At 40.4% G+C, this 26,092-nt stretch overlaps 1 protein-coding gene across 1 annotated transcript in view; it reads left to right on the top strand.

Annotated features, from left to right (window-relative positions):
* CPA6 (carboxypeptidase A6) overlaps positions 1-24,003 on the top strand; it is an 84,662-nt gene extending 60,659 nt beyond the window's left edge. Inside the window, exons 7-11 of the mRNA XM_071737735.1 lie at positions 9,657-9,767; positions 9,994-10,084; positions 15,204-15,406; positions 20,871-20,955; positions 22,573-24,003. Of these exons, the coding sequence (XP_071593836.1) occupies positions 9,657-9,767; positions 9,994-10,084; positions 15,204-15,406; positions 20,871-20,955; positions 22,573-22,760 (678 nt within the window). The 3' untranslated portion in view covers positions 22,761-24,003. The remainder of the gene's footprint in view (positions 1-9,656; positions 9,768-9,993; positions 10,085-15,203; positions 15,407-20,870; positions 20,956-22,572) is intronic.
* The last annotated feature ends 2,089 nt before the right edge of the window (positions 24,004-26,092 follow it).

The following is a 26,092-nucleotide window of genomic DNA, read 5'->3' as shown; positions in this document are numbered from 1 at the left end:
GAAACAAAATTTGTCAGATATAATATGTATTTACCCCAAATTAAATAGACCTTATAGAAGTGAAAAAGCAAAATCTATACAAAATACAATTCTACATGTCTATCTGTTAAATAAGAACATTTAACTCCTCTTCATTGGAGCTGCAATTGTGAGAGAAGAAGAGGAATTCAGGTATCAAATTATTCAGACAAAAAATTTAGGCTTTTAGTATTTTAAAATCTGAAATATGGTTTGCAGGCTGCTGTTCAAATTAACATCAAGACTAGATTCAGTTTCAGTTTTAGTGGAAGCAGATGAGGATTCCCATGACATCTGGTTTGACTTTTTTCCGTCTAATAAATGCTGCCATTTGATCCATGTCAATGATGTATAACCTTGAAATGTCATTCATACAAGTTTTTCAGAAAACAACACACAAGAGATGTGACTTTAAGGTGCACTGTTCTTTGTTTCTGATACAGGAATTTGTATGCCAAGATGAGAAAATTCAGGAAATGTAATTAAAACCTTCAAGAAGCCATCAGGGGCTGTCATTCTAGAGAAAATGCTTTAAGAATCCACTAGCAACTTTAAGGGAAACACCCATTACAATCAAGTGCATCCCCCTAAGACAGTGGCTTTATCAGGCCTAACTGAAGGGGAAAATAATCTCAGACTTTGGAAAGACAGTAGCTTCCATCATCACCTTCTTCTCCCATCCTCAAAAGTGGGCCTTTTTAGGAAAAAAAGTAAAACTAGCATACACTGACTGGATTCAGTGTATCTGTATCTCAAATGTGAACTTCCACAGATTTCCATTATCTTCCACAGACTCGTAGAATCACAGACTGTTTTGTTGGAAAGGACCTCAAGGATCATCTGCTCCAGCCCTTCTATTATTGTTTACATGATATGTCTCAGGGCCTTGTTTGCAAATGGGGTAATCCATCACTTCTTCTGGGAGACCATTCCAATGTCTGACTGTCCTCAGAGTGAAAAATTTTCCTCTTGTATTCAAATGGAATTTTCCCAGCAGCAACTTGTGCCCATTGCCCCTGGTCATGTCCATGTGACTCCTTGTAAACAGGAGTTTCTTCTTTGTAGCTGCTTTTCTGGTACTGGAACATTGTAATAAGGTCTCCTCTAAGCCTTCTCTTCTCAAGGCTGAACAAATCCAGTTTTCTCAGCTTCTCCTCATATGGCAGATGCTTGAGTTCTCTGATCATCCTCATGGATGCATCCTTTTTGTACAGTGAGGACCAAAACTGGATGCAGTACTCCAGGTGCAGTCTGACAGGCCCCAAGTAGAACAGCATGATGACTCCCTAGGCTCATATGTTTTTCAGATGTTTAAATCTTGATGACCTAACTCATAATATTATTATTATTGTGCTTTGAATGTGCTTCAGTTTACACTTCACTACACATAGCCATTTTTCTTTAACATGAGACTCCTGTGGGTGTTTTTTATGGATGAGCAGTGATACCATTTGCTTCTTCTTGGACAGAACCTAGCCAGTGTCTGAAGTCTTTGCTGAACAAAACTGTTCAGAACTACTTCTGAGCTTTCTGCATTTGACCAAGGTGACTTGGTAAGTTCCCTTCAGGCATTGGACCTACTGGACAACCCAGGAATGTTCCCTCACCCCTATCCACAGGCCCACTGGAAAGGAGCTGTATAGTAGAGGAATCGAAAGCTGCACCTGCAGCACTGTGTCGTCCCATTAAGAGGGAACATAACAGCTGTCTGATCTCAGAATAATCCAAATTTAATTTGTGAGATGTATGGTTGAAAGTCCAAATTCTGAAATGTGGGTGTTCTATAATCCCAGTTATATGAATTAAGGATTATGTGTTTGTGCTTCATTGTGCACCCAGAGACCAGAGGAGTAACCCCAGGGAAAGTACTTAAAGGTTGGAGACAGATTATTCATTCATTCATTTTTAATTTTTTTAAAATGCTGGCCATGGTATTGGCCTGAATCCCATCTTTTTACTCCATATAAAGAGAGACACAGAGACTGTCCAAGATGCAAAACGGCAACGCCTGCCCCCAGTATTATAACTTTGAGACTGATTTTTGAATCATCTCATAGGATGCATATGGGATGCATCCTGCCAATTAGTCAGCCATTAAGCTTATGGTCCAGGTCCAAGAGACCAGTCTTTACCAGGAATTTTGCAGGGTTCAAGACCTCAGATTCTTCCTCAGGAATGTTTATGAAGTGCTTGGCTCTAAAGACAGAATACCTAAAATAAAAGCACATAGGCATACACAGAACTGAATAAAGAGAACAGCAGTCAGACACAGGTCCAAACAGGAGACCCAGACAAGTGTCAGTGGCCAAAACCAAGTTGGCTCTTCTGAGCCATGCAGTCCAGGTGTTCAGAGGGCCATAAAGCTGTAAGTGTTCCTACTTTCAGGTCTGCTGAAAGCCCATGTAGCACTTACACTGATTCTATAAAATTCCACAGTCTGGGCCCTGATGGAGAAACCATCTGCAATATGCTGCATCGACAGTCGGAGCAGCACTCAGTCATTCATTCCACTGCTCAAGTCCACACTGTCAGGAAAAGAGCTTCACCTTCTGGATCATTTCAGAGTCTTGCTGAGGCCCATCAAAATTAATAATCCTTTAGGAATCAGAAAATTTATTTTCCCTTTCTAGACATAACTACTGGACCGTCAAAATACTGGTAGATTATTAAAATCACTTACTGTTTTTTTCACCCACTTCAGAAAGTCTGGTCTTGGGGGCATGTCAGATAGTTATGTGGACCAACACACTGATGTTAGTTAAACATTATATGCTTGACCTATCAGTTGTCAACAGACTTTTAGTCCTTTGAACAGGTACAGCTGAAATGCCATGTTCCCACAGTCCAGGATTTCGGACTAACATTAATTTAAAGAATGCTCATGCCACCTGTATTTAGTTATTATTGGAGACTCTGTAGTCAGTTCACCACCACCATGATAGGCTTTCTATCTCCTTTCTTTCGGAATTGTCCCAACAGAATTTTTGAACCATAGTAAAAGACCTGCCTGCCCCTCCCTATGTGCCATTTCCCATTCATGTTACTGGCCACAGGTGTTCCACTCTTCTTGATATATCTTTGAGTTCTGGCTCTCAGAAACCTGCAGAGCTTTTGAAATAGTTTGAAATATTCTGAAGTCAATCAGAGGCATGCAAGGCCAAAACAAACACTGTATCTGCAGCTTTTTCCTTTCACCCTTTATCTGGATACCTTTCTTCTTTCTGAGGCCCATTCCCTTCAGCTAAAACTCTTTAGCTTATGTTGCTTTGTCTGGAAATTTTTTGTTGCCCTTTAAACCATAGCATCTTCTTGCTCTATGGAATCTTCCTATCTGGGGTTTCCTCCTGCTTATTTTTAGTTAACCCTTGTTTTAGGAGGGCCAGAAGCTTCTAAGGGCTGTATCTTTACAGAATCACAGAATCACCATGCTTTGAAAGGACCTTCAAGATCATTGAGTCCAGTCATCATTCCCATGCCACCCTAACCGCTAAATCATCTCCTGAAGCATCACATCTACCTGTCCTGCAGCCTGTTTAACAGCTGCCACTGATGATGATACCACAAAGACTGGGATTTTTTCACCTTGAAGTCACCAGTCACCTGCTGACAGATCTTTCCACAAACACTACAGCTCTCTCAGTAAATGCAATACAATCATTATAGCTTAATTTTTATTGTTTGCCAGACTCCAGTCTCCACAGCTGTCTTTTTTAACTGCCTAACCTCAGGAAAAAAAAAACCAAAAAAACCAGCTTCTCTGAGTGGTCCCTGTGTATCCATTATCGGAAGGAAAAATCCATCTGTTTCATCCTGCAGCATCTATATTTGAAACACTCAGCCTTACTTATCTTTAGCTAGCTCATTCTTCTTTGTCAGGAGCTTCTGCCTGAAAAGCTATTTGTTTTTTCTCCATCAGCGAGATCACCTCCTCCAGCCTCTTCACACAGTACTTCATTCATCAGCCTTTCAACAGCAAGAGGTTCTGGTACAAATGCAGAATCTGTTTTATCCTCAAGATATTTTTTTTCCATTCTCTGAATGCTGTTTCTGCCATTTGAAGTTGCTGTTTGCTAATGACAACTCTGTGTATGTAGTCTTTGATTCTGCTCAAGATCCCCTCTCCTCTCCCTCCACAGCTGGCTCAGTTCAGAACGAGTTCAGTTCTTCTGACATCCATCTTGTATCCCACTTCACTCGGAGTATCTGCATCTCTCTCCAGCACATCCTTGCTGCTGGAAACAGAGGTTAATAATGTGCACAACTTCTGAGGGGAAGAAAAATAAGTAGCAGTGAATGCTGCCAACAAGCATTTGCCCGGATTGGGCCCTCAAGTGTGACATAATGGGTTTTTTTAATGGATAAAATCTAAGCCAATGCCAAAAAGAGAGAGTGCAGTACTGTGGTATCACCACAACGAGGCATGTGATGCATTGTTTTAAAAGCAGCTGTGGCAAACCATTTTTATGCTGTGCAGTATTTCTTTCTCTTTTGGTCCATGGTGAATTTTCCCAGGCTTTATTCAAAAGTAAGACAGTTTAGAGGAAGTGTTCCCTTTGCTGTGACATCTTCACCGTGGCAAAAGCAAAACAAACAACACCCCCTCGCCTCCCAAAAAACCAAACACAGTTAAAATGGTTTCTAGTTTTCCTTTTCCAAAAGGGAATAAATACTGCATTTTTTCTCTTGTTCACTTTCAGCTCCTCAGCTGCATCCTCCTGCCTACCTGTGATCTTAGGAAGGTGAAAGTAACTTTTCGTTTTGCTTGCAGCTATTCATTTTTCACAATATGAATACATCTTGATAAAATAAAGGTAACTCTGCAGCTGTGTTGTGCCTGTAGTAGGAATTCTTCAATGACACTTGCTAGTGCAAGCTCCTTTGTAAGCATTAATCACTAGGACATTCAAATTCTACCCTGTGAAGCCTTTTGAGCTGTTGGTTATGTTCTTCTTCTAGGCATGAAGAGAATTTACCTTGTTGTTCCAACATATTACTTACCCTAGGGAAGAAATTCTGCTTTATATTTAAGAAGTCTGCTCCTGTATGATAATGCTGAATAATTGGGGCTTCAGTAAATCTGCTGATATGCTGAAACACTGTTGAGCTTGAGAAAGGACTGTGAAAGAAAATACTCTGTGTTGGACAACTGAGTTGTTCCAGAAATGGAATTACAAGCAATAATTTACATGTTAATTGTTTAACTGTGTCTTAACAATTTAGTCAAATCATGTATTCCAATAAGTTCTGCTAGGTTGCCTTCATTTTGTACTGAACCAGCATAACTAGGATGTGAAATTCAAAGACTACATTTTTCTGTGGTAGATGTCTCAGGGGGGTCTCCACTGACTTGGTGTCCTTTTGTTTCATACACTTTCTAGTAGAGAAATGTGTTTCGCCCCATCAGAGATCCACAGTGCTTCAGAATAACACAGGTCTTTTTTTTTTCCCTGCTGGGCAGACCTTGACTTATTTGGGACCTATGAGGGTTTTTGTGTGCTGCCTCTCAGAGTGGAACCAAGAAGTTGTCTCTCATATGGTTACACTTGCTTGCTCCCTCATTACACTAAGCTCTGTGTAACTCCATCCAGCTTCATTCCCCACAAGACCCTGCATTTGCTTGGGTGATCCCAGCTTTGCACAAGCTTCCTGGAACTGCTGTTTGCTTGTCTAACATGTCAGTCGTGCAACTACAGCCCTACCTCCTGTCTGCTTCAGCATCTTCTCCATTCATAAGCAAGCCTTTGGGATCCTGCAGGTCCTTCTTTGCAAACCTTTTATTGGCTGTCTTAGTGCTGCAGAGTAGTTGCAGCACACTTGTCATCTCTTCTCGGATTGTTTTTCTGGGCTCCTCCTGTGGGAAATGCTCCCAAAGAGGATGGAAGATTTTGCTTGGTGGGGAAAAAAAAAACCACACACAGTTCAAGCTTCACCTTTAAAATGTGACCCTTTGATTTAAGACATTTGGTTTCACATACTCAGTAATATCTTACCCTTTATAACAGGCTTATCACTCTGCTTGTGATTTGAGTACCAAAGCAGGACACAAGCAGCTAAAGAGAAAATGGAGATAGAAAGATGTACTGGTTCCACGGGCAGAGGCAGAGCTAACTACTAACTTGCCAAACTGATAAAGTGGCAATGAAGGCTTGAATGGCAGATCACAGTGTCACTCTGACAAAATGTAAGATGTACAGATCATAGTAAAACGTTGTATGTTACCATCAGAAAGGATGTTTTAAATGATATCTTAATAATGTGCAGTATTTCTTAAAAACAGGTTAATTCTGATTTTTGGAGTAAGTTTTACATGAGTCTGGTAGAACAACAGTGAAGTCAATTCCCTGTGCTAAAACAGCAACTGTTTAATTCAGTGCGGTTGTTTAATTCAAAATCGGAAACAGCAGAAGCTGATTGTCACCTTAAACTTAGTAGTAATTAATTGTTGGGTAGCAAATCATTATTAAGCTTAACTGTGGTTTCAGAGTTTCTCTTAACCCTGTCTCCTTGCTTTGTCCTTCTCAGCCAATGCTCTTCCTTTATAAAAAGCCCAACTGCATCCTAAATCCATTTTAAACTCTTGCCTCTTATTGCCTTGTCAGTTTTGCAGTATCACTCTTTTGTTCACTTTGCCCCCAAATTAAATTTGGTATGGAACAGATCCTCAGCCAGCCTAAGCTGGTGCAGCTCTATCAGCATCACTACCCTGCTGATCCAGATGATCCAGCCCCCTCCTATTAATCACTGGTCCTTTCTCCCATCCCCCAGGCAGATTGCTTGCACGGGGCTGGCAGGGTTCCTGTATCATCTGTTCATTCACTAATAACACTATTCAGCATTTATTGGGCTCCCTGCACATTCAGCAGCAAAGCTGCTATTGATTGCAGGATGGGGAAGCAGAATCAGGCCATACAAAGTCACATTATTTTGTACTCTGGGTGCTCTGTGCAAACTACAATGCAGTTAATTCACTAATGGTTTATATTCCTCTCCCTGGTGTCATAGTGAAGAGAAAATGTTTCAGTGCTGCTGGGGGAGGGGGGAGGGGGGATTTGTTCCCCTGACTGTTGTTTGGAGGATATGGGAGTCACCTCACTAAAGGCAAGTTGTGGGCTTTGCTCCAGCAAGGACACATCTAAATATCTCTAAGACACATTGCCAAAGACCTCTCTGTTAAGGGAGGTAAGTTTAGACAGTCTGCATTGACTGATGACAGATATAAGAGAAAATTGCCAGATAATTAACTGCCAGATTAATTAATTATCTGTACTTATTGTAAGAATGTTTTAAAGTGTTTGATCTTATAGCGTTGAAGCTTAAAATACAGAATGTAACACTACAGTGTAACAAAATACATAATTACTGATGTAACTGACAGGAAAAGAATGGTATATGCAAATACAGACCCGAGAAAACATGCCAGTCTCATTATCACTGAAATGTGAATACTAACCACAAAGACACAACCAAAGATTAATTTGTTAATTCTTTCAAAAAAGAGAATAAAATTGAAAAGTCAAGGAAGTGGTGTGGGGGGCCTTATTTCTTCCCTAACAAAACTAATTCTACCTGACATAAGAATGAAAAAAAATATTCTTTTTCTTTGACACATATTTTGGCCCACAACTTGGGTTTTTTTCCACTGTAAGAACAGTTTTATAGATTTAACATCCATACTTATCATCTAGGCTCTTAATCCTGTGAAGTTGCAAGTGCAGGGCCAGTTCAATGCACAGAGTAGCTGTAGTGACTTCAGTAGTTGTTTTCTGCATGAAATGGAGCCCTTGTTTTCACATTCATGATTTTTGAGCAACATTGCTTTTGATTTTGGCAGAATTACTTTTTACTATAGCTCTTGTTCCCTGAATAGTGATATTTTTGTGCAAATGTACTTGTAGCCTTGACAATACATAATTTGTAGCTTCCTAGTACAAGTAAATTGCATTTAAATGCCATACCACTCCAGCTAAGAATTTTTGGAGAATTTCTGGCATGTGGGCCAGGGGATGTGTAACCCAGACCTTAGCCAGGGCCTTTCTCTTAGGCAGCCCATGGCTCCACCAAGCTTTCTTTGGAATGCCCCCTGTCATACTTCTCCCCCTGCAACAACCACACCCTCTCTCAGCATCTCATCCCACACTGCAGTGCTCCATGCTCTGGTGTCCCAGCTGCTGCCTGGGTCTCACTTCATTCTGTGCTGTGCACTCCTCACCCTCTGCTGCTCACCTTCCCTGCCTCTTCCCTGGCTGAAATGGGAGAGGAGTTTGGTGTGGAGTATCACAAGGTGACTCAAGAGCTTTACACAGGAGTGACCCTCTGCTTAGGAGCTGGAAGCTGAAGGACCTGCATGTGCACAGGAAGGGAAGTTGAAGCTGGATGAGGAGAAAGTGCTGCATGACAGAGAGGTAGTTAATGAATGGCTTAGAACAGGCATTTCAAAGTCTCACTAGGCTGACAGTAAAGGTAAAAATTATTTTCAAACTCATGTATGAGTAAATTTTAGCTCCAGACATATCCAGCTGTATGGGTATTTCTTACAGGTGTTCCACAAAAAGCGTCCATCAGCTGCCATGGCAGCTTCAACAGTCCAAATAGCTGCACAGTTAGGAGCCCAGAAGTTTCAGATTCCTGTACTTCATACTGTTCCCTGGCATTTGTCAGCTGAAAAGCTTTTAGCTTAGTTTATTTCAGAACAGACAGCTCCCTTTGTGCCCCCAGACAGGTTACTTCTTGGATCTGGAGGGCCAGAAATTCTGCTGAGCAGGAGACTGTCACTACAGCACTGGGAGGAGAGAAGCCAGTCTCAGGCTTCTCTCTGAACCCAGCACCAGTTTGACTCTGCCTGCCAGGGGAAGCACTTGATTTCTTGCCTCAGAATCCAGACTTAAAGTTTGAAGGATTCAAGTTTGGTACCCAGCCATGACAAGGGACAGTTTTTGCTACAGCATGTGGAGTCCAAGCCTCCTGAAAGTGGTAAAGGAGAATCTCTGGTTCTAGCACACAGAACTGCTGAGGAGCCTCTGGTTTATTGCATTTTCTAAGATGTAGAATGGAAAAAAAAACAACTCCCTACCTTGACTTCTTCTACTAGATTGTGCAAAAGTCTTTGCAGTTTTTGAAATTATAAAGGAATAATCTGCCTGTTGATGATTGTAAATTACTCTGAGTACAACAAAATCTTATGTAATGTGAGCTTTAAGTGCTTAGAGGCATGCTCTGACCTCACCAAATCATCACTTGGTGGAAACAACAGCAGTCCCCTATCTTACAGGAGCTGAGCTTGTTTCCTCAACTGAGGCTCTACTCGACTGACTCTCAGCTCTTGCATCAAGACACACTTTGTGTTCATTTGCTTCTGTGTAATGTGAGTTGTATTTACTTGGCTACTGAAAGTAACTGAGTAGCAGAGAGAATAGGGTTTTTTGAACACCTTTTTCACATGTTCACATGCTGCCTTTAATCACATGTGCAGGAAGATGTCAAGCCTTTCAAGTACAGCTTGATGTGCTTCATGTCAGTGGTGCCATGAGGTCAGGTCTCTGTACTGCCAAAGGCTACGTGACTGTCTTAGCCTCTCTCAATAGTTGCTGGAGAAATTATTTTTTTTAATGGAAAGTATTGTTTTGGCTTCTCTGCTTTAGGCTCTTGAGACATACCAGACTGATCCTGCCATGAGAAAGATGCTGACTCAGCTGTATTTCTATATCATGCCTGTATTTAATGTGGATGGATATCATTTTAGCTGGACAAATGTAAGTAGTATCAGTAGTAGTACTCAAAAAAATCTTGAGACCATTCAATGCTGACTTTCTGTATAACCTTGTCCATCACCTTGTGGCATGCAAAATGGAAGTAAATGACTCTTGTGAAAATATAACACTGAATATGCTTACCAGGTTTGGAATTTTAATGTGTATAAATAGATTTTTGCCAAAATATAGTGATATTGCTACTTAACTATTTTATAACTTATACTAGGATCGATTTTGGAGAAAAACAAGATCAAAGAACACAAGGTTTTGGTGTCATGGTGTTGATGCTAATCGCAACTGGAAAGTGAAATGGTGTGGTAAGTCTGGAGATACTTTGGTTCACCAGTTCAGATTACCCTGTATTTAATTATCCAAGAGAGTAAGTAGGTTAGGTCACATCTGTTGTGACATGTTCTCCTTTTCATAGTTAAAGTCAAAGTTACTTCCCCATAAAGCCACAAGCCAGGGCTCAAGTCTTCCTTCCAGCTTCTAAAAGAAATAATGGTCCTGATCTCTGGAAAAACACACCACAAGTAAAAAGTTTTCATGGTGATTGTGGTAAAAGTAAAAAAGCTAAACAGAACAAAACACACATACAGCTATTCTGTATTTCTGGAATCATGTAAATTATTTGAAGAGCACTATTTGAGCCTGGCCCATCACATTTCAGAAGCTACCTGACTACAGTTTCTTGAAACATTTCAAACCATATTTTATTTACTATCTCTGAAATGGCTTTAGCTTCAAGAATGTCAGACTTGCTTTGTTGGCCTCACAGAGAAAAGTCTGAGGATATCTTAAGGCCATAATTATTAGTGAAAAGAAAGAAGGTGATTCTAAATTCATGGAGATCCCATTTTAAACTCCCAGCATTTCTGTAAATACTGTCATAAAAACTGACTTCAGTTTTGCATAGAGAATGCAGCAGTAATGAAATATTAGCAGAATGCTGCATCCAGTTCTGGAGTCTCAATTACAAGAAAGACATGGATGTGCTGGAGCACGTCCAGAGAAGGGCCATGAGGATGACCAGAGGGCTGGAGCACCTCTCCTATGGAGACAGACTGAGAGAGTTGGGGTTATTCAATCTGGAGAGGAGAAGGCTCTGAGGAGACCTTAGTGCAGCCTTCCAGTATCTGAAGGGCCCTACAAGAAAGCTGGGCAGTGACTTTTTAGGATGTCAGGTAGTGATAGGACTAAGGGGAATGGATTCAAACTAGAGGAGGGTAGATTTAAATTGGAAATTAGGAAGAAGTTCTTCACCATGAGGGTGATGAGTCACTGGAACAGGTTGCCCAGAGAGGTGGTGGAAGCCCCATCCCTGGAAGTTTTTAAGGCCAGGCTGGACAGAGCTCTGAACAACCTGATTTGGTGGGATGTGTCCCTGCCCATAGCAGAGGGCTTGGAACTGGATGATCTTAAAGGTCCCTTCCAACCCTAAAAATTCTGATTCTCTGATTCTAAGCAGCTGTTGCAAGTTCTGGTGCAACAGAAATTAATGGCACTTTGTTGTGAGATATGGTGACATATACCTGGTTCTGCTGCTGACCTGCTCTCCCATCTAGAACAACTTCCTTCACCTCTCTGTTCACCTTTTGTTTCCTCCAGCATTCATTCCCCTTCTTTATTTACATTGTAAACTCGTAAAGACAGAACTTGTGTTTGCATAGCACTAGCACAGCAGCACTCCCTTCAGCCCCTCCCTCTTCCACTGGAAATCTCTCAATACTTTCCACAATACTCCAGTTGCCTGCAGTAGGAATAAGTGCTGCACAGTCTGGCTTGCAGTGACTGGGTGCTCTAAGTAGATTTTTGAGAACTGTAAGGATAAAAGTGAGTGTGAATAATCTGCCTGTGAAGATTAGGAATGAGGTGAGAGTGAAGAGAAGCATACATTTAATACAGTATGGAGCTGTAAAATATGCTTCCAGTTTTTTTAGACTCTGCTTGCAGTAGGGAGAGAGGACTGACAGAGAAGCAGCTACATTAAGCCTATATTAGCTGAGAATTCCCCCACCACAGAAGACAGTCCCAGGGCTGATAACATGGTCTTTAAAGCAATTTTATGATGCCAAAATGATGTAGAAATGAACCAAAGTCTTGCATCACTGTTCTTATCTTTCACTTAAGTGCATAAGTCACAACTGCAGGTATTTTGAGACCATACATATGCTTTCCAGGAGATGGCCACTGGTGTAGTTGGAATGAACAGTTCTCTTACAAAGCCTTGATAGCTGTATTATAGGTACATGTCAGTGCAATATTAGTATTCACACAGTGCATTTTCTTTCTAGGCCTAATTAATCTTTTTTGGGTTCCAGTCACTCTGCTGCTCCCCCTTCCTGCTCCTTACCCGGTACATAAGAGCATACTTTTTCTCAGCCCTGAAAGTTCTTGCTTAGTTTTCAGTAAAAAACATTTTTTTCTAGGCTGAGTGAACTATAACAATAAACACACATTGTGTGTGTTGTAGTCATCTGCATGGTGCATTTCTCCCTTGCACTGTACATGACAGACAAGTCCTCACCCTGAGTTTAAAAAATAAAAATTCCTTCAAGGTTACTGGTTATCCCACCAAGAACATGCTCTGCTTCCCATACCAGACCCCAAATTTTACCTGCTTCAGTATTTTGCCACAGAATAAAGAGCTCTTTCATGTACTGGGCAGACTGGTGCTCAGACATTCCTCTCCTGGCACCCCATGTTCTCATTAATCTGACATTAAATGATGCAGAGAAGAATCTGGATCGTACCACACTTTGAGGCTGTGTAATCGTGGTGTGTGTAATACTCACTGCTGCATGTGCTTGTAAAAACCTCCTAATTCAGTTCAGTCACACTTAGAGTTTGTAGACAGGCTGGAACTTCACCATGGGGCTTCCAGACAGGTGTGGTGTGGCAGAATCTGGCTCCAGCAAAGCCACCAAATGGTTCCTGCAGTGAGCTACTTGGTAAAGGTAGCACAGCATCTCTCCTGCTTTCCTCTTGTCTTCTAGTGTAGGACTTTGATGTAAGGTTTATGATGTTGCTTCTGTGTTCTGTAGGAACTGAGAAAAGAGCTGTATCACTGATTTCACTTTGCAGAGCCCTGTACCCAAAACAGTGCACAGAAATTGCACATGCACCCAGGTAAATACTAACAGCAAGATCTCCGGGTAGAAGTGTTCAGTGTAATAATATATACATAGATGTATGTATAATCATACATAATATGTAAGTTCAATAACCAGAGCAATGGTTTAACATTCATGGAATAAATATAAATTTCAAAGCCAATAATGAGTAACTTAAGAACTAAATTGGGTCATAGGACAAATCCAGTTAAAGGGGTTGCATCCAAAGCCCCCAAGAGAGCATCAATAGGATGTAAAATTTCCAGAGCATCTCACTTTCCCATTGCTCACTGAGGACAGGACCCCATACAGGCAGAAGCAGGGGCTGCAAGGAAGTTTGAGAATCATGTTCCAGCTCACACATCCCCCCAGGCTTCCTTCTGTACCAAAGGGTTGGTTTTATCAGTCTCTGCACACATTTGCATTGTGCATCTGATCTCACGATGGATGTTGGAGGATACTCAACCTCCCCCAATGTGCTGTCAGGTACAAAAATAAGGCAGCATAGTAATATTTCCATTTTCTTCTCATGACTGTAACTCATGAGATTTCACAGGAGTTGATATGTACTGTATCGGGTTTTTGCCTTCTTGTGTTGCTTTAAAAGAACTTCCACTATGAAAACTGAGGATATTCTTACATTACCCAAGGCCACCGCGGAAACCCTCTCTTTTTACTACCAGCCAGCTTCACTTAAGGAAAAGGATTAAGTACAACTGGGATTGCAAATGGCTCACAGTAGTAGGCTGGAGAGTTTAGAGAATTTTTTCTTCACTGAGAGTCACTATACTGAGTCATATTTTTCCACTAGGTCATTTTACCATTAGCTTATACGATTCTTCTGTTTATTAACAGCAATGTCCATTTTCATGATTCAGTGCTCAGCTATGTTAGAGGAGATGAAGTATCTGTTAAAAATGCAAAAGCTCCAGAGGGTCTGTTAAATAGCTCCCCTTCAGCTCTATTATCCAACAAGACCTAGAGGCAGGCTGCTCTAGGGATCTGGATGACTTCGTGGCCATCTGTTCTGCAGGGAGGAGACCATCTGCCCTCTATATAACCCTTCCATATCCACTGCTATCTAAGCACTATTACCTTTTGAAATCCCCACCTGTGGCCACTGAATAGTAGCCTCAGTTTTCATATTACAAATGAAGCTGCAGCATGAAATTCTTCCACTTTTTCATTTCTTTGGGATGAGGTGTTGATAGCAAAACCCTGGTTTTGTTATTATTATGCCTTCTTGCATACACTTCTCTCTTCTTATTATGTTTGAAGACAGCAGTACTTACCATACAAAGGAAAGGTAATAAAACACTGCTTTTGTAAGTCTCTGATGGCACCAAGCAATGTAGCAAACAGACTATTATTATTCTGCAGGTCAGTGTAAAACATGTGGCATTTTGAAATCACAGTGGATAAAAAAGCAGAGTAGATTTGCATAAATATTGTTCTTTTAGGCCCAGGCCCTGAGCTGCAAATGAGATGGTGGCTTAGATCCAGAATTGCTGCATGATAAAGGAGCCACTGCCACAGCTCCTTTTCTGAGTTTCATCTTTCACTACCTCATGGGATGTTGCAGGCAGGCTACACTTCTGCAGCTTACTGCCACCTGAGCAGGTTGACATGGTGAAAGATATCCTCACAACTGAACCTCTGTCCCAAACCTGAAGGAAAATTAAGTCCTGTGCTAACTGAGATTATATTTATTTAGCTAACTGAGCAGTCATCTCATGTGGCTTGTCATTTTTTTTCCCCAAAGTTTTGCAAGAGTAAAAATAGGCAGTAGTCAGCAACTATTCCCGCATTTTAAACCAGCCTCTGAGATAAGTGCCTGCTGAAGTTATCTAGCTACCATTGTAACTACCACTGTAGTAGCTAATATGTTGAAGTGTTCCTACAGGATAGATTTATCTTGGCAGTGACTGGTGAGAGAGAAACAGCTCTCTGATTTCAAATAGACCAACTGAGACATTTCAGTCATTTTAATACCAGAATGAAATCATAAAATGTGCCACTCATATGGAAAGCCGGGGAAGAAAATGCAATGAAATCAGGCTCTCCTTTTTTTGTTGGGTTAAAAATATCTCCTCTGGGGATAACTGCATGTAGTTGGCTATTTGGCAATTTTTCTGTGGCTACTAGATGAACAAGGGGATTGCTGTACTGAGGTCTCACAGGCTCATGCCCATCAGTCACAAGCAAGCAATTTGTGTATTGCTTTTTACATTTTTGCATGTGGGCCCACACAGGCTGAACCAGAAGTTGACCCTTGGAAATCTTCTGTGACTGTTCACCATCAACTTTTTCTTTCAATCTCCAGATCAAGGTGCTTCGTATCACCCATGCGATGACACCTACTGTGGTCCCTTTCCTGAGTCTGAGCCTGAAGTAAAAGCTGTTGCTTATTTTCTCCGCAAACACAGGAAACAAATAAAAGCCTATTTGTCCTTCCACGCATATGCACAGATGCTGCTGTACCCTTACTCTTACAAATATGCAACTATTCCAAACTTCAGCTGTGTGGTAAGTACCTTCGCACTTGGGAGAATATACTCCTCTATATAATATTATTTAGTTCATTTTGTTTTGATATGAGACCTGTTCCTGCAATCCTCTGCATATACTTAATACTGAACAGTATTTATTCTGGATCTGCTTGTAATCACATTTCTGGTTATACAAGCTTCACTCAAAGTCAGCAGTAATTTGATTAAAATGGTATAGTGTCTTCCACCCACTGGTCACTTTTAATTACTTCATAGGATAAATCCCTTGGTTTTAGCCACAGTTGCTATTATTTTATTTCATTACCTGTAATGGGAATTATGCAGTGAAGTCTTTGGGAATGTATCTGAACTTCTTTCCCCTTATGCTCAGAACTTAAACAAAAAGAAAATAATTTTCATTGTTATGAAAAAGATAAAACTGAATAGTTTATGCTCATCAATTAGAGAAGAAATCCCATCATTTTCACCCAGAGTAAACTTTTATTGCTCTATAAATCACTCTGCTCAGACATAGTATTTTTAAACCTTTGTGACAAGCAGTTAATTAACATTGAGGGCTTTTGCCTATTAGAAGAATGAATTAATAAGAATAAACTTTTTGATGTAAGCCTATCAACTTACAGGTATGTACATTTCACATATTCCGTGCTCATACACAGAACTGTTCTTTCTGCTCACAGCCTGAGATCCATTTTTAGCCAGCCTCCTGTACATAAAACTCTCCATATGGCTTATTGTCTTAGGGAAACATGGCTGAGCTTTATTTTCTGTTTGCTCCTGCTCACAGACACACATTGCACCAGCCCCCTGCAAGCCTCTTTCTTTTGCCCTCAGCTGTCCATGTATCTCACATTTTGACCTTGAAAGTTGCAGTGACTTTTAAGTTTCTAGTTTAAACAAGTTTAGTCCAAAGAAGCTTCGCTGCACCTTAGATTTATCCTATGCATGATAAATGATGTTGTCAGTCCCTGAAGTTTCACTCAGCTGCCCTCTCAGGAGGCTGAGCAGCCAGCACCCTACAGACTGGGTCCTGGTGGACAACAAGCTCAAGGTGAGCGACCAGAGTGCTACAGCAGCAAAGAAAGCCAACAGGATACTGGGCTGTATCAACAAGGGCATCATCAGGAGACATAAAGAAGTCATTGTCCCACTCCAGTCAGTGCTTGTCAGGCCACACTGGTAATAGCATGTTCAGTTCTGGGCCTCACCATCCAAAAAAAATGCAGACAGGCTGGAGAAGGGCCACGATGATGATCAAAGGATTGGGCAGCCTGACATATGAAGAGAGGATGAGAGAACTGGCTTTGTTCAGCCTGGAGAAAATAAGGCTTATTGGAGACCTCATCACCCATGTTCCAGTTCTTAAAGGGTGGCTACCAAAAAGATGGAGACTCCCTTTTTAGAAGGAGTCACATGGAAAAGATGAAGGGTAATGGGTGCACGTTACTCTAGGGGAAATCATAATTGGACATGAGAAGAAAAATTTTCACTATGAAAGGAGTCAGTCATTGGAATAATCTCCCCAGAGAAGTGGTAGATTCCCAAAAACTGGACACTTTGGAGACTCAGCTTGAGATATCATCTAAACCATGTTCTTACCAAGAAAGGTTGGGCCAGATGATCTTTTGAGGTCCCATCCAAGCTGGCATTCTATGATTCCATGAAACTAAACTCTCTTTTTGGATTTATTTCTGTTAAAACACTTAATTTCAGCATCTACTAAAAATTCTCCTGTCTGATATTTCTGGGAAACAGAGCAAATTAGAAGTTAACTAAGCAGCCAGAGAACTAAAAATATGAGCCTTCTGGGGAATGACCACCCAGCCCTGCAGTTACTGTGGATAAATCCATTAATCTTATTTTTATTGTACCTTCTCCACTGTCTTTTGGGGAGTGGCAAAGAGAAAGAAGCTCCCCAAGTGAATCGGTGACTGTTATTTACAAAAAACATAGATTGGAAATTTAAAACCACAGAATCTCATTACCTGGAAGACCAGCAGGTGCAAGAATATTTTTTTAAGAACAGACAACACAGCAGAAGGTATTGCAAAAAATCAGCATCTCCTTTGCAAGTAGATGATTATTTGGTGTCTGCTGAAAATATCCAGAGTAATGTAAGGCAAAAACTGTCAGGAAATGTGTTGCAAGGAAAAGGAGTCTCTTGAGTTTTCAGACATATCAGCAAATATCCAGTACATGTTGTTCTTGTTGCACAAGGTCTGTTTCCATTCTGAGACAGGGAGTAACTGCACCTCAGCAAACTCATGCTTTCTTTCCATCCAGAGCTTTTAGACCAAAAAAACACAGTTTTTGATGTGCAATAGGTGTTCTCCAGGTTTGTGAGACCTTCAGGCTTCTCATCAGAGGGAGTGGAGCATGGACATAAAGGTACAAAGACAGAAACTGTTTTAGACAACAGCCCAGGGCTAGTGAAGGTGAAATCCCAATTCTAAATATTTTGCTGATATTTGGACTCCAGGCTTCTTGTTATTGGATTGGGTCAAAAAAGAACAGGGAGGCTGGAAAAAGAAAATTAAGTAATTTCCTGTTATTTAGAAAGCTTGTTATGGGGTTCATAATGAAAATAAAAGGAATACTGTTGCTTCTTTATTTGTGTGGTTTAATATTTGCCTACAGCTGAAGGCTCCGTCACCTGGTGGTTCCTAAATGAACAGTCTTTAATATTTGAAGGATTTAAAATGGTGACTTAAGATGAGGTTTCAGATTCTCCAGTTCTCTTGGAAATTACAGTAAGCTGTAAAGTGGCAGATCTCTATTTCCTGCTGCTGAGGGAAGAAGTTTTCTTGGTCTACACAGACTGTGTAGAGTGGACAACTGTAGGGCTCCACATGCATAAGAGATAAACAACATTTGGTGCTAGAAAGCAGCCACGATTAATCCTGAGCAGAAGAAAGGATGTTTCTGTCTGGGTCGTATCATTCCAGTGAGCTGTCAGTTAGCGTTTCAATTAAAGTGTTCAATTATTCAGAGTTGCTTTGAAACTGGAGAGCTTGTGTCTGATCACAACATGCATATTCTGTTCTAATTTAGGCACAGCTCTCTTATTAACACTCTCCTGAAATCTGTTCTTTTAAGATACTTAAAATGAAAGCGCACTTATAGATTGAAAAAGAACAGCAGAAACATCCGTCTTGGGAGTTTTAAATTTCAGCCACTTTTCATCCCTTTTCTTCCTGTACAGTTGTTTGCCTTGTTTTCAGTGAACTTACGTGGCATGACAGAGTAATTTTATGTGAAGCTTTCTCCTTGAGAGTGTTGAAAGTAAGCAGCATCCCTCAAGGCTAAGAGCTTTCACAGTGCCCGAGGGCACTTAACTGCATGTTGGACGTGGACTTAGGTCACTCCCAATCTGGCCTCCAGATGGTTGCTGCCTCTGCACACAACACAGTACTGCTGTTCTGGTTTTAAAAGGGCATTGCCAAGCTCTTTCTTCAGAAAGATTTCAAGAGAGCTTGTTTCTGTTGTCTCGTTGCTCTACAACACATAACTCATGCACAGGGAGCCTTCTTTGTATTTAAGTTCTCCTTCCCATGGCGCTCTTACCAGGACATTGCTCCCCACCCACCTTGGCTCCCTTCCTCTTGTCCCTTGGCCCTTCCTCTTGCTTCCCCAGTGTTGTCAGGACATCCCAGCTCCACACCATGGCCATGGGATGATAAGCACAGATGTTTGCCAAATTGCTGCTGAGCCTGGTACTTGGGGCTTCAGTGCAGGCATCAGACAACAGCCCCAGGCTGCATCTGGAGCTCCATGCTCCCCAGAGCCCTTGCATTGCCCCACTCTCACTGCCATGGCCTCTGGCTGCCACTCTGCCTTCCCCACAGAGTTCAACACTTCCAGCCCCATCATGGGTCTTGTATGTCATGACTGACAAAAGTTGAGGCATCAGTCTGAGGAGGAAAAGTCCCAAGTGACAGCACTTCCTCCTTTCTTGGACCTCCTCCCACCTCCTCATCTTCAGTGTTAGGGTGAGTCAGAAGTCACCCCTCACAGCAGCTGATAACCACATCCCAACCCAACACCACTGACATTTAGTGGTCCCTGTCTCCAATCACTCTCTCATGGACATGGGAAGAGAAGGGAAGAGCTGAAACTGTCAAGAGTCTCCAGCACAGTCATCTCTGTGCTGAGAAGCAAATAATCTAGTTGTACCTAATGGATTTTGGAGTATAATGGACAATGGAGTAAAAAAGTCCTCTTCTGTTTACTAAGAGCAGTTTGCAGTGAAAAATAAGCTCTCCAAAGCCCTACTTACTGGACAGTACGTGAAAATGAACTTTTTTTTCTTCTGTAATGATGCTTTAAAGCAGTTTTCTCTAGTTTCTCTAGTCGGGTGGAGAAAGATTCCTGCCCACATGGGTCAGACTGAGGATTAAACCAGAATCCCAATTTCTGGCAATGGCAAACATGTGGAAGGCTAGGGAAAATGGATAAAAAGAGAAAGAGAACTACACAGTAATCCTTCCCCAGAGCATTCATCTAGTGCCTCATGAATAACAAGGTAAGGACCAACATGAAGACTTGAATATACTGAAACCTGCAGCTCTTCAGTTCATGGAAATAAAACAACTAAACCACCATTACTTAGTGATTCAAAGTCCAGTGGTTTCCACCTCCAAAGATGTTTGTTTCCTCCTCTGGGAGATGGCTCTGTGTATGGCTCTAGGTATTCCAGGCTCTCACTGTACATTCTCCAGGATTTTTCTTTGGGATCATAATACTTATTTTTCTTTTGAATCTGTGCATCCTGTCTCTGTTTTTGGATTCACTGGCCATGTGTGACCCTCAAAATTTGCCACAGGTCAGGCCTTGTGCCTGCAGTTTTGCAGGATGCCATGAGCCTCCTAGACAGACTGCATCCATACAGATGTTGAGATAAAGGTGCTGATTTTCCCCATAAAGTACTGAAATCACATTTCTACAATAGTGGAAAGACTTCTCTAAGCCTACATCATCTGGCCCCAGAGAAAGTTAGACTAGCACTGAAGACTCAGAAGTGCACTTGGCCTCCTTCCTGCTTCCCATTCTGCTCACTGAACCACTGTGCAGTGTCACCAAGAGATCATTTCTCCTTCATGAGCCCAGCAGAAGTTTAGTGGACTGGGAAATGTATCCACAGGTACTGGTAGAAACAGCATGAATGGTTTTTGAACTGCATAATAAAGACTGTTCCAACTCAGGGTCTCGCATGTTGCCTTAATTTGTTGCATCAGTGAGTTGGTGTGGTGATTTCTTTGTGCCATGAAAATATGGATCCCAGGTTTTCGGGGAATTAGGGAATTGATGTCAATAAAAATAAATAGTACATTTATCCTTTAAAATACACTTAAATTAGCTGCCACGGCCTCACAGAACACAGCATTGCACCAGAAGTCAATGATCTGTAGCTCAGGTTCCAATCCCATTACACTTTTTAATTCCAAGTCTAATTTTTGCATTGGTTTTTCTTCCCCCCACAGGAATCAGTTGCCTATAATGCTGTTAATGCTCTTCAGTCAGCCTATGGTGTAAGGTACAGATACGGGCCTGCATCTAGCACTTTGTGTAAGTTTACCTCTGGTACAGGTTTGTGACTTTGACCCACCTATGGTAACAAGGAGATTACCCTTTATTATAATAAAGAAAGCAAACACTGCTTAAAGTGAACTTTGTACCAGTTGTGGATGGTGAGGAAGGCAGAAGATGTTTTGCAACTGATCCACTGAGTTAATTGCAAGATTAACTCAGTTGTTGCAATAAAAGATGAAAATGTATTGGATTTGAGAGGTGAAAGCTAGCAAATAACATGGTCAGAACATATGAAAACAGAATTTTTAAAGAAGAGGAAAAATCTTAAAAAGGTGTACCTTTATTAGATACTTTAAATGCACTGCTAAGTTATAAAATATTTGTGAGGAAATAATTGAAAGTAGGTGTCATTTTTTGCTGTTACCTTGCCTCTCCTGTGCAATTGTGACAGGTACAGCTATTCACAGAACTCATTCTGAAATTCAGGGTGGTGTATTTAAAAGCTAAGTTTCAAGTGTCTCTGTATCTAGATGATAATAAATTACAGCAACAGTATCTTTTATTTGGATGTCTTCATTTTTTCAGAGAGCAATTTCAAATTCATTTTTCCCTATAACAAAATATCTTTAAAATATGCCCTTTAAATATGCAACAACATCTGTAAGGCAAGCTTGCCACATAGACAGGTAAAAGAAAATGAAGTTCAACAGGTTTCAATGAGACACTCTTTTTTACTTTTTTTTTACTGAAACTAAACTAAGAAGCCCAAATGCTCTCAGTAATGATAACACTGAAAAAATGAGAAGCTAAGGTCAACAGCAAGATTTTTCACAAGCATTGTCCTGAATCTCCTCTGCTATTGCTGTGTTTTGGCTAGAGCTCTGCTTTTTTGTGGGCTTCCATGTCACAGCAGTTGTCATCTTGTGCTCATTACAGTGCAGTCAGTCTCTATGTCAAAGGAAGAGCAGTGTGAATTAATGACAGAATTGCACAGAAGACAGCAGGCCACATGAGAGATGGATCTTTATATAAATATAAGTGTCTTGGGTAATCAGCATATGGAGATAACGAAAGCATAAGAAGCAAACTTCCTTAGGAAAGTCTGTTAATATTAGATACCACCTATGCAAATACTCATGCTGTAAGGAAAGGGAGAGGGGAAAAAAAGACATAAATGAAGAATAAAATAAGTTTTAAAGCACTTCAAAAAGAATATGGGTTACTTTATGAAATTTCTCCCTGCCAAGGGATTGCCTAAAAAAACCAAGTTAACCTGGGAACATGCAGAGTTCCAGTCGAGCTGGGAGATCTTTCTGGAAGCCAAGTTGTAGACTGAACTCACCTAGAAACAAGAATAGTTTGTGGCTTCACTCTGAATGCTTTCTTTCAGTAAGAGCTTTGCTTTACACAAAAGTCAGCTATTAGTTTTTTTCCTGTGAAAATCAAAGGTTTAATTGATACTGTGCTGAGTACCTTTCATAAGGTGCTGGGCACCCATGCCCTTCTCTGAAGGGTGTTCAGGATCAGGGAAAGCAACAGCTGGAGTTGAGAATATATTCACTGAGTCCTGGGGGAACCAAGAACTCCTTGGTGCTTTCAACACGACCTGCATTTAGCACCTTCTGATTTTTTTATCTGAATTCCCTCTTTCAGATGTGAGTTCTGGTAGCTCCATGGACTGGGCCTACAAAAATGGCATCCCCTATGCGTTTGCGTTTGAGCTGCGTGACACCGGACATTTCGGATTCTTACTTCCCGAGACACTGATCAAACCAACCTGCACGGAGACCATGCTTGCAGTTAAAAATATAACTCTTCATCTGCTGAAGAAATGTCATTGAGAGCTATTTCTGGGAGTGTTTTGCTCCCAGTGTTGATGCCTTCCAGTGTGTTCAGCTGGCACTCAAAGCTTGGCTGCTGCAAAATTACAGAATCTCGTAAGAAATGCAGTATTGTTGCTACCAGGTTTACTTGGTGAGAAATGAAAGGAATCATTTAATATCTGCTCTACAAAAGTCCATAAAGTTGATATACTAACTTAGTTACCAGCTCAGTGTAAAATAGTCTGTTCTTTCTGCAATAAAACTTCAGTTCTGCAACTTCAGTGGGGCAGGTCCAGGTCCACATACAGCTGCCTGAAATAAAACTACAACTTCAGATGGTCCCTGGCCTTACTCCTTCCCCTAACAGGAAGACTTCCTTAGTGAGGGCTCTCAAACCAAGGGGTAAAGTTTACATTCATGTACACATACTCTGTGACCCAACACGGGCCCGTGTCTATAGCAATAGATGTCATATTTGCAGATGGCCATGCTGCAAGTGGCAACATGGCTTCCTTCTGCATGTATACATATATATATATGTATATGGACTTTGTCTTTTTTTTTTTTTTTTTTTTTCCAAGTAATACAATGATTTGACCCAAGGTTTCCTTTTAACTGTTCAGAGAAACCTTCTTTTCAAATGTATATATTGTGGTGGACTTGAAATCAACATACTGGCTTTGAAAATGTAACTTTCCTAGAAATTTGTAAGAATCAAAATGAAATATTACTGAGATACACAATACTCTGCTTTCTGGAGGGACAAAGCATCTTGCCATGACTTGGGACTTGGAAGCTGGCACTGAACTGGTGCATCTGAGTTCTGCTGTAGTCAGTGTCTGCCCATTTCCACCAGAATCCATGCCAAGAATCTAGCCTTAAACTGTAATTAACTGGTGTTAACTAATGTTTTACTTACCAGTATTCTTGCAGTGAGTTCTGTAGCTCTATGGCTATGTGGCTGTTCTTCTTGGAAGCTGTATTTTTTGCATGTTTTAAAGGAATTAATAATAGAGTCCAAAGTAAGCAGAGGGGAAAGCAGAGGCTTTACAGCTGAAATGCAGTGAATAGGGGCCATGCTTGAAAGAATAATAATGAAAGCACAGACAATACAAAAACTCATTGAGCGCTTTTTGGTACTTTTAAAATACTATTTTTTTTAATCTTACTATATCTTCAAATGCATATATTTTACTTTATTAATTTTGAGTTTAATCTTATGCCATAACGTGTTAAATAAAAAACATATTTGTTAATAAAATCATCAAAGGCTTTTGAAGTATTCTTCATGATTCATTTAATTGCTAGAGCACTAGTCTAAGAATGCGACAATTTTCTGTATCTCTAAAACCCTACTGACACCAAGGATGCAATATTTTAAAAATATTACATCCTCACTAAGTAAGTACTTGAACTTGGCAAACAGGCAACTTTTATGAGACTAGGAAGCACTGTATTTAATGAAGAATATCATTGTTTTCAGGACTACAAAAGGCAATCAGTGAGCAAAGATGACAGAATTGCATTCTATTTGTTTAACATTTTGTTAATAAAAATATTGATTAGGTCAGACTTGTTTGAGTAATGCAAATTTCTATTTTCATTTAAATCTAGGGAAGAGATGCTCTCAAAGTATCTATGTACTGATCATTTACAATTTATTATGACCATAAATCATTAAAAATTTTGAAGACATCAGTAACTGTCTTTTTCTATGCACAAATTCTTGACTAACAGTCTTGATAGTATAAATGAAATATTAGTACCAACTGTTTTGAGTTATTCTGGATTTAGGTGACAAGATTGAACTACTATGAGGACATAATAGGCTGCAAGGAAGAAGAGAAGGAACAAGAGATGCCTAATCACTATGAGGCAAATTTACTTCTGAATTACTACAGTACAAACCTTTCCAATTTTAAGCCAGGTGAAATCAGATTCAGATGTGGTAGTTTCATTCCTACTCACGTTCCAAAATTTTGTGATATGAAACACTGGAGCTTTATTTTCATACCACCACATCTCCACTTGTACTGAAAAGCAATTGAACTCCTGGAGCGAGAAACAGGAAAAAAACAAAAAAACCCTCTTTTAGTTAACAACAGGACCTAACATTGTATCTAGTTGGCCTTCTTGCAAGTAGTCCTACACTTATATAAGAAGCTTTGACATTTAGAAGTACTTGATATCAAACCCAGTCAATGAATAAAGCAACATCCTGGTATCTGGATGGACTCGGCCTGAATACTGTACGTGAGGTGCAAATGAAAACCCTTGAGCTGAGTTTTGAAGATCTGCACAGGATAATTTGGTCCCCTGCAACTGAATCTGAACCGAAGTGTAAGCGGTCTCTGAGCCCTCTAATTTCAGGGTCACTAAAACTGATCAGAAAGACAGTCACCAGAAAATAACAAACCCTATTTCCTCAATTAGGAATTTGTAAGACAGTTTATCAGAAAGAATGATACTCAGCTATTCGGATAGGGAATAATAGTTTTTGTGACTTTTGTTACTTCTGCTAACAGCTCTTTTTTATCTTCATAATTGCTTACTTCTCTTTCCTTTGTACTTCTCTTTAGCAGTTTTTGTTGCCCACAGGACAACAGAATCAATAACAGATTTTGAGAAAAGTGAATTTACTTCATGATCGTAAGTATAGTTTATCATTCAATACAATAAAATTACACGAAGAGCAAAACACTGGTTATTAACCCAGCAGTCAAAATCACACATCTAATGACAATGTGAAATCCAGGACTTACACTTCCATTGCTTATTGACAGAACAATTATAGCCACTTCTGTAACTTGAAAAAGTGCCCAAACAAGCTTTTGTGAACATCTCTTCTTTTGTTTCACAGCTTTTATTTTAAAAAAAGATCCCTGAGATAATTAACATGAAGGAAACAGGCTTATGCCTCTTCAAGTCACCCTTCCCAACAACAAAACAACTAAACCAAATTACCTTGAATTACCATTCACAAATTGATAAAAAAATAGACTTTAGAGGTCAGAAAAAGGTATTGATTTTAGTTGTAAACCTTGAGGAAAGAGCTCTTCATGTGTTTTTCAGAAGTTGCTTCAAAAAGGCCAATGTATTCCGTCACTTGTGTAACACATAAAGCCTACACACAACTGCAGTTCTTTTTTGTAATGTCTGAAATTTGAATAGACAGAGTCCAAATGACCTTGAATGACAACATCCATTTATTTCAAAACACCAAATGCCACTTTGCTTGTCTACTGCAGTGTGCAGACTTTGCTGCCTACTCGAGGACTGTGCAAAATATCTGCTCACTGAAAAGACTGCATCTAATTCTTAAGCTTGGGAAGAAAGCATTATCTTTCCTA

This window comes from Heliangelus exortis, chromosome 2 (genome assembly GCF_036169615.1).
Source record: "Heliangelus exortis chromosome 2, bHelExo1.hap1, whole genome shotgun sequence".
Lineage (NCBI taxonomy): Eukaryota > Metazoa > Chordata > Aves > Apodiformes > Trochilidae > Heliangelus > Heliangelus exortis.
Note: the sequence above shows the minus strand (reverse complement) of the source record. Positions and strands in the feature narration are given on the sequence as shown.